Genomic DNA, 13973 nt, shown 5'->3' with positions numbered 1-13973 from the left:
AACCAGTGGGACACTGTCATACCGGGGTACAAAGTATATCGTAATGATAGGGTGGACCGGATTGGTGGAGGGGTAGCATTGTATATTAACGAGAGCCTTGACTCAGATAGATTACAAATTCAGCAGGACACAAATCACACCTTTGAATCACTGTGGGTTGAAATTCCATGTATAAAAGGGAAAAAAATGGTGATAGGAGTGTACTACCGTCCGCCTCGCCAGGATGAGCAGGTAGACACAGAAATGATAAAAGAAATCAGAGACGCGAACAAAATGGGCAATGTGATAATAATGGGTGACTTCAATTATCCAAATATAGACTGGGTAAATGTAACATCGGGACAAGCTACAGAGATACAATTCCTTGATGAAATCAAGGACAGCTTTATGGAGCAACTGGTGCAGGAGCCGACGAGAGAAGGAAAAATTCTAGACTTGGTCCTTAGTGGAGCGCATGATCTGGTGAGGGACGTTATGGTACTGGGGCCGCTTGATAACAGTGACCATAATATGATCAGTTTTGACATCGACCTTGAAGTAACTGTACACAGAAAGTCAAATACGTTAGCGTTTAACTTTAAAAAAGGAGACTATGATAAAATGAGAAGAACGGTAAAAAAAAAACTTAGGGGGGCAACTGAGAGAGTAAAAACTGTACAACAGGCGTGGACGCTGTTCAAAAATACCATACTGGAGGCCCAGGCCATACATATTCCGCAAATTAGAAAAGAAAGACGGAAGTCCAAAAGACACCCGGCCTGGTTGAAAAGTGAGGTGAAGGAAGTTATTAGGGATAAAAAAAACGCCTTCAGAAAATGGAAGAAGGAACCGTCTGAAAATAACAAGAAACAGCATAAGGAGTGTCAAAGCAAATGCAAGGCGCAGATTAAGAAGGCCAAGAGGGAGAATGAAAAAAGATAGCTTTAGAGGCAAAAAAACATAGTAAAAATTTTTTTCGGTATATTAAAAGCAGGAAGCCGGCAAAAGAATCGGTTGGGCCGCTGGATGACCGAGGGGTAAAAGGGGCGATCAAGGAAGCCAAAGACGTAGCGGAGAGACTGAATGAATTCTTTGCTTCGGTCTTCACCGAGGAAGATTTGGGTGGGTTACCGGTGTCAGAAATGGTATTTCAAGCGGACGAGTCGGAGAAACTTACTGACTTCACGGTAAACCTGGAGGACGTAATGGGGCAGTTCGGCAAACTGAAGAGTAGCAAATCTCCTGGACCGGATGGTATTCATCCTAGAGTACTGATAGAACTGAAAAGCGAGCTTGCGGAGCTACTGCTAGTGATATGCAACTTATCCTTAAAATCGAGCGTGGTACCGGAAGATTGGAGGGTGGCCAATGTAACGCCCATTTTTAAAAAAGGCTCCAGGGGAGATCCGGGAAATTATAGACCGGTGAGTCTGACGTCAGTGCCTGGGAAAATGGTAGAGGCTATTATTAAAAACAAAATTACAGAGCACATCCAAGGACATGGATTACTGAGACCGAGTCAGCATGGCTTTTGTGTGGGGAAATCTTGCCTGACCAATTTACTTCAATTCTTTGAAGGAGTGAACAAACATGTGGACAAAGGGGAGTCGGTTGATATTGTGTATCTGGATTTTCAAAAGGCGTTTGACAAGGTACCTCATGAAAGGCTACAGAGGAAATTGGAGGGTCATGGGATAGGAGGAAATGTCCTATTGTGGATTAAAAACTGGTTGAAGGATAGGAAACAGAGAGTGGGGTTAAATGGGCAGTATTCACAATGGAGAAGGGTAGTTAGTGGGGTTCCTCAGGGGTCCGTGCTAGGACCGCTGCTTTTTAATATATTTATAAATGATTTAGAGATGGGAGTAACTAGCGAGGTAATTAAATTTGCTGATGACACAAAGTTATTCAAAGTCGTTAAATCACGACAGGATTGTGAAAAATTACAAGAGGACCTTACGAGACTGGGAGACTGGGCGGCTAAATGGCAGATGATGTTTAATGTGAGCAAGTGCAAGGTGATGCATGTGGGAAAAAAGAAGCCGAATTATAGCTACGTCATGCAAGGTTCCACGTTAGGAGTTACGGACCAAGAAAGGGATCTGGGTGTCGTCGTCGATAACACACTGAAACCTTCTGCTCAGTGTGCTGCTGCGGCTAAGAAAGCAAATAGAATGTTGGGTATTATTAGGAAAGGTATGGAAAACAGGTGTGAGGATGTTATAATGCCGTTGTATGGTTCCATGGTGCGACCGCACCTTGAGTATTGTGTTCAATTCTGGTCGCCGCATCTCAAGAAAGATATAGTAGAATTGGAAAAGGTGCAGCGAAGGGCGACTAAAATGATAGCGGGGATGGGACGACTTCCCTATGAAGAAAGACTAAGGAGGCTAGGGCTATACAGCTTGGAGAAGAGACGGCTGAGGGGAGACATGATAGAGGTATATAAAATAATGAGTGGAGTGGAACAGGTGGATGTGAAGCTTCTGTTCACGCTTTCCAAAAATACTAGGACTAGGGGGCATGCGATGAAACTACAGTGTAGTAAATTTAAAACAAATCGGAGAAAATGTTTCTTCACCCAACGTGTAATTAAACTCTGGAATTCGTTGCCGGAGAAAGTGGTGAAGGCGGTTAGCTTAGCAGAGTTTAAAAAGGGGTTGGACGGTTTCCTAAAGGACAGGTCCATAAACCGCTACTAAACGGACTTGGAAAGATCCAAGATTCCAGGAATAACGTGTGGAATGTTTGTACGTTTGGGAAGCTTGCCAGGTGCCCTTGGCCTGGATTGGCCGCTGTCGTGGACAGGATGCTGGGCTCGATGGACCCTTGGTCTTTTCCCAGTGTGGCATTACTTATGTACTTATGTACTTATGTACTTAGCTGTTCAATATTAGGGATGCTCGAGCCTCCACATGGTTGGCCCTTGTACAAGGGACTGGGGCTTTGTTGGTCACTGGATCAGAGAAATGGGACGCTTCTCTCCTCAGCTACACTCGACAGACAGTGTGAGGCATCTGAGCGCTGCTGTTCTTCACCCAGCACCCCCAAATAAAACAGAGATAATTCAGTTTGTAGAGGTCTGAGTCTCAGGCATCAGTACCACATTCTCTCACTAACCTTAGAGATTTCATCAGTATACAAGAATTACAAGTTAACCTATCAAACAGCTAGCAAAATACTAACATTGTGTTGTATCTGTTGCTCAGAAATTACCTCTGGTGGGAGTAAAGGGTGTAGAATGGTGATCTCCGTCCTGTAGGCTCGGCAGATGGATCCCTTCCTGAGCTGCCTCAGGTCTCTGGTGCCCTCCAGTTCCTCCTCGTTCAGCAGGATATCGCTGCTGTCACTGTTGTTGGTCTCGTGAGTACTGTCATAATCAGAGGTGGTTTGAGCCGGATCATCTGCAACACAAATCCAACTACTTACTGTGAGAGCTGGAACGGCTGGAGCAAACGTGAAGAGCAGAGAATGGAAGCAATTACTTTGATTTAGGTTGTGGTTTTTTTTTTACATTTTTAAATGCAAATCACCAGATAATCACAGAAGTTCCAAAACAGACTCATAGGTGAAGATGCCACAACTGACGCAGAGACAGTGTAGTAAAAGTCACACAGAGGTGGAGGAAGAGCTGCCCTCCCCCCCATACCCTCATCACTGTACGCTAGCCCTAAACCTCTTTTCTGATGCATGTAACTCATTCCGATGAATACCGTTTGCTTTACATTAGTGTGTTCGCTGGTACTCCTCTTTGAGCGGATATAAATAAGACAGTCAGATCATTATAAGAATGATGTGGATGCTGGTGTACAGGTGAGGGTTCCTGCTCTCAGGTAGAGAACATGCAGTGCAGTCTCCTTCCTATCTAGGGCACTCTCGCTGCTTCCTGTGTCTCGGAAGGGCTTCTGAGAAGGAACTGACGGCACAGTGCAGTGTCTATTGTACCATCCTTATTGATCACAGGAGCAGTTTACCTGCTTACTGGGGGGGGGGGGGGGGCAGGGGGGCCAATATAGAATTAGCACCTGCAACATTTTGTGGGAGGAGTGCTGCCCTCCCCCAATGCCCACCCCCAACTATGCCTATGGCACAGCTGGTTTAGTGTTAACTATCAACTTATACACACATTAGCATTGGCCAGGATCCATCTGATAATCAAGCCTGCATAATTAAGGGAGTACAGAACGCCTGAAAACAGCCTGCTCCATCCGTCAGAGTTTGTTAACTGCTGATTTAATCATCAATAAAGAATGATTCTGAATAGCATGTTGAAAGTATATGTGCTGAACACACGGGGCAAAATAGTGAAAACCAAAATACGGATGCCATTTCCCCTCAACAAGCAAAAAAAAAAGAAAAAGTGAGGTAGCTCCAAGGAGGATATCAAGTGGTAAAAGACGACCCGACACACCCGTGTTTTGGCCCAAAGGGCCTGCCTCAGGGGTCTGGTGAATCTCTGATCTTGTAGCAGAAGTGCTTAACAATGAGATTGCTGTTGAGGTTCTTGGGGTTTCCTCAGAGGAAAAAAGCGCTACAAAAGTGGCCGTCCAAACGGCAAGAGTCAGTGCCGCAATTTGTGCGAAAATTGCTTCTTCTTTACAGAGTGTAGCTGGGCAGAGAAAAGATCGTCCTTGGACAGAAACTAGCCTAGATCTGCATTTCAGATTGGGCAACATAGAAAGTTTTTAATAAAGTATAAACCGTAAGGAAGTACCTGTCCTGTTCAGCAAATGTGCTGCTCCATCTGTTCTGTCTGCGGTGGCATCTTCACGAGTTCTTTGGTTATAAGGTCTTCCACAACTGGAAAAGAAAGCATTTCGTAGAAATTCTTATCGTACAAAGACGGCACTAATAGAACTATTAGATAACATAAGAAGGGCGATGACAATTCTTTCCCCATTTTGTTGCACCTCTCTTCCGCTTTTGATACAGCTTACCACACTATTATAATTAATCGCCAAAGGAACTAGGCTTAGGTGATGTAGCCTTAAGTTGATCTAGGTTACTCCCGAGTGGGAGGACACAAAGCAACAGTACTGGAAACCCTTCCTCCACTCTGTTCCTGCTTAGACTGGAGCATTGTACTCAGGCTTCTTAATCTTTAGAATCCCTAACTGATAAGTACATAAGCATAAGCACCGCCATACTGGGAAAAGACCAAGGGTCCATCAAGCCCAGCATCCTGTCTCCGACAGTGGCCAATCCAGGCTTCAAGAACCCGGCAACCCCCCCCCCCCCCCAAAAAAAAAAAAAAAAAAAAAAAAATTTTTTTTAAGTAATGTTCAATGGACTTTTACCTCAGGAATCTGTCCAAACCCCCTTTAAACTCCGTAAGGCCAGCTGCTGTCACTTCATTCTCCGGCAACGAGTTCCAGAGTCTAACTACACGCTGAGTAAAGAAAAACGTTCTCCTATTTGTTTTAAATCTACCATATTCTAGCTTCATCTTGTGTCCCCTGGTTTTGTTGTTGTTTGAAAGTGTAAACAAACGCTTCACATCTGTCCATATTGCTGATCTGCTGGTTATATATGTCAAAATGAGTCAGTGCTTGACTACGGATTTGTAACATTAAAGTGAAATAGTTTGAGGTGTTTCTGCCTGAAAATGCACTGGGATGTTTTCACTTGAAAATCAAAGGGAAATAACTTAGAAATCAATTTTCTGCCGTTTCAGACTGGAAAGGACAAAAACAAAATTTAATCTTGTTTCGTTCTCTCATTTTACAGTATGTTAAAAAACATTTACCTATGTAAAACTTAAACTCCTGAGAAAATTTTAAAAACCATGGGATAAAAGGCAATGTTCTGGTGAGGATTGGGAACTGGTTAAAACACGGGTGGGCAACCCATTCAGATTTCAGGATTTTCTCAATGAATATGCATGAGCTCTATTTGCATACAGAAGTCGAATAATGTGGTGTCCCAGGGATCTGTACTTGGACTGGTGCTTTTTAACATATTTATTAATGATCTAGAAATGGGAATGAATGAGGAGAATAAATTTGCAGATGATACGAAATTATTCAATGTTCTCATCTCACAAGCGGATTGTGAGAAATTGCAGGAGGAAATTGGGAAACTGGAAGTCCAAATGGCAGATGAAATTTAATGTGGACAAGCTGCAATGTTCCCTCTAAGTTGAGCGGGAGGTCCTCCAACTGCATGGCTGCCAGTGGGGGGCGCTGCTTCAATACTGTGTTTTCAGTCACTAGGGATGGGCAGCTTCCCTGGAGTCCTGAAGAGGTTACCTGTACTTCACTACTGAAAACAGCACCCCCTACTGGCAGGACTGTAGGTGGACTCCTGCTCAGCATAGGTGCACATTGGGAAGAATAATCCTCTCTACAGGTCCACATTCAGAGCCACCAGCCAGGAAAAAGGATTTAGGCAGCACTATGGACAATATGTTGAAATCCTCTGATGAGGATATACTTCAGGGCAAAGCGAAATTTCCTTGGTAACTATGGAGAGGCATTTCCAGTTACTGAGGAAACTTCACTTCACCTTGAAGAATGCCAGGGCTGTGAATGTGTGTTTCATTTCGGACCCAGGCAGTTGTGTGAATCCAATATCAATACATCCCTTATTTACTGCTTTATCCCACTTCAGGGTCCAAATCGGTTTACAAAATAAAAGGATTAATAAATGAAATACAAATGACAAAATAATTAAATTAATGAGTAAAATACACAACATATAAACAAAAATAGACCACATCTAAACAAAAACCCAAACAATCCTAATCAAAATTTACCAAATAAAGCTTTCAATTCGGATCTTATTCTAATAAATAAAGGTAAGGAGTTTCTAAAAGAGGTCACAGAAAAAGAAAATAAAGTATTAAAAATTCTCAAAAAACGATCCCCCTTTGGATGTAGGTGGACAAAGCAGCAATTGATCCTGTGAGAAGAATGCCTAAACAAGGGTTTTATCACTAGATTAATCACTAATTCAGAAGTAAGGCCATAAATTGAAACACCAGATAAGCTGGATCATTTCTACTATTAAGTTATCCTTGATGAAAATTGGGTGCTCCTCCTCCTTCGATCACCTCTGCTCTTTTTATAGTTGGTGTCTTGCTGTGGAGGTTTCTTCCTGCTTTGCTTGTTCCCCTTCCAAGGGAGCCATGATGGAAGATAGATAGTTACAGAACAAACGCTGATACCAAGTTCACAGCTTACCTACTGCAGATAACTGGAGGTCCTAGGAAGTTCTCAGGAGCATCAGGTGCGCTCTGAGTGTAGGTCAAGGCCTTGTGTGGACTCAGGCTTGTGCTTTCTGGAAACTGCAGGCTAGAAGTTTTGTTGGTGGGGCTGGTGGCAGGAGTCCCCTGGAGGGGTGAATTGCATGGGGAGGTGAGAGGGGAAATATTTGGGGGGATACCTAGGGAAAAAAAAGCAAAGTTTCTGGTTAAAGATTAGAGAGGTGTGGTAGCCGTGTTAGTCCACTTTTAAAGGTAATCAATAGAAATAAAACAAAATAAAACATGGAAAAGAAAATAAGATGATACCTTTTTTATTGGACATAACTTAATACATTTTTTGATTATTCGAAGGTTGCCCTTCTTCGTCTGATCGGAAATAAGCAAGTGTTGGTAGATGACAGTATATATAAGTGAAACATCAAAGTATTTCAGTGTCAGTCTACAGGATGGTGGATAGGTGAGAGGAGGGTGACAAACAGAGCAATACAACTTTATAGTTTGTAATGGGCTAGAAAGCCCAGATCTTTGTTAAGTCCTGTCTGGTGGGTGTCAAAATATTCAATCATTCTGACTTCAAAGGTCTTACATTCCTGTATTGTTTTAAAGTATGGTTAAAGATTAAAAGTAAAGAAACACATTTATGTAGAACCTAAACCACAATATTTCTATAAATTATTACATAGTAACATAGAAGATGACGGCAGAAAAAGACCTGCATGGTCCACCCAGTCTGCGCAACAAGATAAACTCACATGTGCCATTTTTTGTGTATACCTTACCTTGATTTGTACCTGTCTTTTTCAGGGCACAGACCGTATAAGTCTGCCCAGCACTATCCCCACCTCCCAACCACCAGCCATGCCTCCCACCACCGGCTAACTCCAGAGGAGCACCTGAGTTTGATTCTCTGGGCAGATCTTCTATTCCCTGGGCTGGCTGAAAATGCTGTGGAGGCACATCTCCTGGAGGAGATGAGCAGTCTCAACCTATACTCAACAGCAAATCTAGTGACTGGGTTCAGGACTCATGACCGTAGGTCCCTGGAAGCAAGGCCGCTGCAAGGGTATGAGGCACCATGGGTAAACCCTCTTCAGTTAACTTTCAGACACCTAACTTTCCCCACCCCAAGCATGGGCGGGCCATAGGTGTGTCCCTAAGTAACCCTCACATTGTATAGAATACTAGCAGTCGCACTTTTCATGGTGCACTTAGGTGCCAACTTAAACCAACCATTGACTTGGTACCCAAATTTTGCCATGCCAATGCAGCTTTGTACCAGTATTCTATGTCAGCTTAGATGCACCCTGAAGCCATTAGAGAACTGGCACTAAGCACACCCCCCCCCCCCCCCCCACTGTGTCACCAATTACAGAATTGCTGTAATTATCCATAAAAAACAAAGTAAGGTGATGACACAAGGTGTAAAATGTGTTGCAGCCCTTGATCTCCTCTGAGATTTTGAACCCTCTTTTTTCACTTTAGGGATCTCCGTGTCTCTGCCTCCTCCATCAGCAGCAGTGAAATGATGTGTCTAGGCATACACATATGGAAACCCCCTTCTCCTCTCACTCATGGCCAGTCCTCAGACTCTGCAATCTGGTGCTTATGGAAAGCACCTTTTCTCCTCTTTAGGAATCATTTCTCACTATATCACATCCTGCACGGCCTCAATCTCGCTGGACTGGGACCTGGACTACCTGAACCTGCAGCTCCACCACTCCTGAGCTCCAATCCTTTCCCCTACTTAGACTGTAGAGACAGCAGCAGCTTCAGTCTTCTTGTGCCTCCTTGATAATGCAAGAGCAAACGCTATAATCTAGGTTCTGCATTTCCGTGAGCGCTAGAGGGGTGTCTAGAAGATATTCTGCAAATACCAGGCACAAATTAAAGACCTCTTTGCTTCTAGGTTTGACTTTTAAAGCGTTCATGGATTTAAACATATCGAATGCAGGAACAGATCAGTCTATCCATTTATCTGTTCACCTAATTAGTACCAGCATGAGACAGAGCGGGTGAGCAGCTAACTTCCCAGACACACAGGCAACAAAATAGGAAGACAAGGACTGTTGTTTACCTTGCCGGCTTTGCCTTTTTGAATTCAGATGGTTGACAGGACAGGAGGCAGAGAAGGAACGACTTTTGGTTATATTTGGTGAAGTTGAGCTGTTCCAGGAGTCTGATGTTAACATACTGTAAAACCAAGCCACAAAGAGCAGTTAGTGCACAGGAAACATTTATTGATTTAAAAGTTTTATGATCAGCTCCATCCACTGTTCTGGGGAGGAAACAAACATATATAAACATCCATGTAGCAGATACAATCAAATACTTGTAAAAGAAGATGTTATAAAACACTAAACGAAAGGCAGCAGACTGTGTCTCATGTGAAAAAAATGTTTGGTGTGGCACAGAAACACAGGAGTGACTTTGATGATGGAGGTACCAGTATTGAGTGACTTTCAGGGGCATTTTCGAAAGAGAAGGGCGCCCATCTTCCGACACAAATCAGGAGATGGGCGTCCTTCTCTCTCAGCCAAAATGGCCTAATCGAAAGCCGATTTTGGGCACCCTCAACTGCAGTCCATCGCGGGGACGACCAAAGTTCATGGGGGCATGTCGGAGGCGTAGCAAAGGCAGGACTGGGGCGTGCTTAAGAGATGGGCGTCCTCGGCCAATAATGGAAAAAAGAAGGGCGTCCCTGACGAGCATTTGGTCGACTTTCCTTGGTCCTTTTTTTTTCACGACCAAGCCTCAAAAAGGTGCCCGAACTGACCAGATGACCACCGGAGGGAATCGAGGATGACCTCCCCTTACTCCCCCAGTGGTCACCAACCCCCTCCCACCCTAAAAATGCCAACCTCAAATGTCATACCCAGCTCCATGACAGCAGTATGCAGGTCCCTGAAGCAGTTTTAGTGGGTACGGCAGTGCACTTCAGGCAGGCGGACCCAGGCCCATTCCCCCCCCCCCCCCCCACCTGTTACACTTGTGCTGGTAAATGTGAGCCCTTCAAAACCCACCCGAAACCCACTGTACCCACATGTAGGTGCACCCCTTCGGGCTATGGTAGTGGGCTTTGGGGGGCTCAGCACTGAAGGTAAGGGAACTATGCACCTGGGAGCAATTTGTGAAGTCCACTGCAGTGCCCCCTAGGGTGCCCGGTTGGTGTCCTGGCATGTGAGGGGGACCAGTGCACTACAAATGCTGGCTCCTCCCATGACCAAATGGCTTGGATTTGGTCATTTTTGAGATGGGCATCCTCGGTTTCCATTATCGCCGAAAGCGAGGACGACCATCTGTAAGGTCGACCTAAATGTTGAGATTTGGGTGTCTCCGACCGTATTATCGACACAAAAGATGGACGTCCATCTTGATTCGATAATAGCGGTTTCCTCGCCCATTCACAGGGCCGTCCTGCGGGGACGCCCTCAGGAAAACTTGGGCGCCCCGTTTAATTATGCCCCTCCACCCTTACCACGGGGACAATTCTCTAAAGGGCGCTAACCTTAGGCACCAGAAATCCGTGAACTAGGACATTCAATAATGACCTCTGGTCACCCAGATTTTGCTCTAGATTAGAGCCCGAGTTGGCATTTGCATGCATTTAGGTGCTAATCAATGAGGTGTAGAAGGCATGCGGTTTAAACCAGAGTACAGAACGTCACCATGAGAAGACTCAGAACTCTGGAAGCAAAATCCTCTTCGATGCAGCAATTAAACAAGGAAAAATAACTTATATTTCAAATGTGCTGGAGAACCGTTTTTGCCTTGCAAAGTGGAAGTCTGTTCGCCACCAGTTCTCTCTCCATGTAGGATTTTAACAACACGCTGAGAGTAATGTTGTTTATAATTTTATATTGCTGAAATCTTAATAGCGTCACAGTAGCTTGAAGGGGGTCATACAGCAAAGTATAGCATAGGCAGTTTCAGTTCACAGAGGAGATATGCTGCAGACTAACTTTTACAGACTGGGTGGAGAGAGAAGGGGGGGGGGGGGGGAACTAACCCAGCATACACAGAGAACAGGGCAAGCCAATAGGAAGAGTCCTATGAGACATGTGAAGAGCCTATTACAGAGAACTACAGGTAATGAATCTGTTACAGACAATTCTTAACATATATTGACAAACAACAAGCAGCTGTCTCTGTGCAAATGGGGTCAGAACAGCTGTCACTTACGCCCTGTAAAAGCCAGGTGTACGGATCATGCATTTGATATACCACCTTTCTGTGGCACAACCAAAGCAGTTCACTATGTAAATGTTAGTTTCTAAATGTTGGCACTTCACAAACAGCTTCCAGTTCGCTTGACCTTGTAGAACAGCGCCTAAAGTCAGTTGCCCATGTAAGTGCTCCTTACACCCATTTTGGTGCTTAACTTCCGTTTCAGCACCAAAAGTGAGTTGCTAAATTGTGCTGCAGCATTTGGAAATAGTGGACTAGTCTACAGAAGGCTAAATTGCTCATCTGTGATAGATGTTCTCCAAGGACAGCAGGTTACCTGTCCTCATACATGGGTAGGTGGAGCTTTAGCTTCTAGAGGAGCTTCTGGGGAGCCCACAACCAGTCAGATTTTCAGGAGATTTACAATGAATATGCATGAGATAATGCATATATAGTGAGTCACAATGCATATAAATTGATCTCGTGCATATTCATTGTGGATCGCCTGAAAACCTGATTGTCTGTGGTGTCCCCAGTATAGGATTTGGAAGCCCTGGTCTAAAGCTTTCAGGAAATCCCGTAGAATCATGGTCAGCTGATTTTTAGCGCCACCATAGTACACACCACCTAAGTGATGCATGACCTATTCATCTCTGTTGGCCAATGAGAGAGTGAAGAGTGAGCACTAATAGAGTTTATTAAGAAATCACGGCTGCCTCTCCGAGGCCACATCTGAATTTCCTGTTTCAATTTCAGGCGGGAAGAGGCAGACGAGGTGAAAATGATACGGTACAGTCAGATTTTTTGGCTTGGAAAAGAAACAGAAGGTGAATGGCAGGAAGAAAAAGGTAAAGAAAATGCTTGCTTAATTAGTAAACCACAGAAAGTGATATGTTGTTAGTGAAATTAACTTGAAACCAGTTAATGATCTGTTGGCTCATAGAAAGCAGGAATAGTGTAGCTTTCAGATAACAACTGGTTCATATTGTGTTATTTTTGTATGATTCAGGAATAGTTTGACACTCCTCCTTACCTGTGAAGCAGAGAAGAAATTTTACATCTTTTTTAATGGTGGGTTGAAATCCTGGTGATGCTCGTGTGACTTTGGGCTAGTGATTTCACCCTCCATTGCCTCAGATACAAACTCACAGCCTCATCTTCTGACCCATGCTTATTTCTAGGATAAGCAGCATCAAATGTACTGTACTGTATTGGAATCTTGCCAGGTACTTGTGACCTGGATTGGCCACTGTTGGAAACAGGATTCTGGGCTTGATGGAATTCGGTCTGTCCCAGTATGGCACTTATGTACTTGGGATTCTGAATGGAATCTTGCTACTCTCTGGGGTTCTACATGGAATGTTGCTACTCTGGGATTCCAGAATCTTGTTATTCTTTGAGGTTTCTTCCAGGTACTTGTGACCTGGATTGGCCACTGTTGGAAACAGGATTCTGGGCTTGATGGAATTCGGTCTGTCCCAGTATGGCACTTATGTACTTGGGATTCTGAATGGAATCTTGCTGCTCTTTGGGGTTCTACATGGAATCTTGTTACTCTTTAGGATTCCAGAATCTTGCTGTTCTTTGGGGTTCTGCATGGAATGTTGCTACTGTTTGGGGTTCTACATGGAATCTTGTTACTCTTTAGCATTCCAGAATCTTGCTGTTCTTTGGGGTTCTACATTGAATGTTGCTTCTCTTGGGGGTTCTACGTGGAATCTTGTTACTCTTTAGGATTCCAGAATCTTGCTATTCTTTGGGGTTCTACACGGAATGTTGCTTCTCTTGGGGGTTCTACGTGGAATCTTGTTACTCTTTAGGATTCCAGAATCTTGCTGTTCTTTGGGGTTCTACATTGAATGTTGCTTCTCATTGGGGTTCTACATGGAATCTTGTTACTCTTTAGGATTCCAGAATCTTGCTGCTCTTTCGGGTTCTACATGGAATGTTGCTACTCTTTGGGTTTCTGCCAGGTACTTCTGACCTGGATTGGCCACTGTTGGAAACAGGATACTGGGCTTGATGGACCTTTGGTCTGTCCCAGTATGGCAACGCTTATGTTCTTACGTACTTATATCATTTTACTGCATGGAGGTAAAATAACCAGTAATGTATTTATAAAAAATAAAAGGCAGAGAACTTTTCTATGAACATAAATAATCATTCTGGGGGAGGCATGAAACCCTGCTAAAAGCGCCAAACTCATAGCAGCAGAGAATGTGTTTTTCTGAAGCATAGACAGGGCTCCTGCCTGGAGGCAGACGAACGCACCCAGGGCCGTGCCAACACGGTAAGCGAGGTAAGCATGGCAGGAGGGCGCCATCCTCTGGGGGGGTGCCCCGCCGCACCATGCTTACCTTGCCCTCTTCTCCCCAGATCCTTTTCCTTTTTTTTTTGTTTAAATTTACCTCTGTCCGGCGGCATAGCGTCAGTGAGAAGGAAGCAGCGCTCCCCCGCCCCGACGTGTCTACTAGTCTTCCTTTCGCTGTGTTCCGCCTTCTTCTGACGTCAGAAATGATGTCAGAAGAAGACGGGATACTTAGCGAAGGGAAGAAGACTAGTAGACACATCGGGGCGGGGGAGCGCCGCCTCCTTCTCACTGACGCTACGCCGCCGGACACAGGTA

General features: G+C 44.4%; 1 protein-coding gene across 3 annotated transcripts in view; it reads right to left on the bottom strand.

Moving 5' to 3' along the window:
• Positions 1-13973, bottom strand: part of LOC115459201 (cGMP-inhibited 3',5'-cyclic phosphodiesterase A-like) — a 68159-nt gene that overhangs the window by 21975 nt on the left and 32211 nt on the right. For all 3 annotated transcript variants that reach the window (XM_030189062.1, XM_030189064.1, XM_030189063.1), the window contains exons 4-7: positions 9258-9373; positions 7161-7362; positions 4694-4779; positions 3196-3383 (exon numbers count right to left, since the gene is read on the bottom strand). In XM_030189062.1, coding sequence (XP_030044922.1) covers positions 3196-3383; positions 4694-4779; positions 7161-7362; positions 9258-9373 — 592 coding nt within the window. The remainder of the gene's footprint in view (positions 1-3195; positions 3384-4693; positions 4780-7160; positions 7363-9257; positions 9374-13973) is intronic.

Source organism: Microcaecilia unicolor, unplaced genomic scaffold, assembly GCF_901765095.1.
Source record: "Microcaecilia unicolor unplaced genomic scaffold, aMicUni1.1, whole genome shotgun sequence".
NCBI lineage: Eukaryota > Metazoa > Chordata > Amphibia > Gymnophiona > Siphonopidae > Microcaecilia > Microcaecilia unicolor.
The sequence above is the reverse complement of the archived record's forward strand: the minus strand, read 5'-3'. Positions and strand labels throughout refer to the sequence as shown.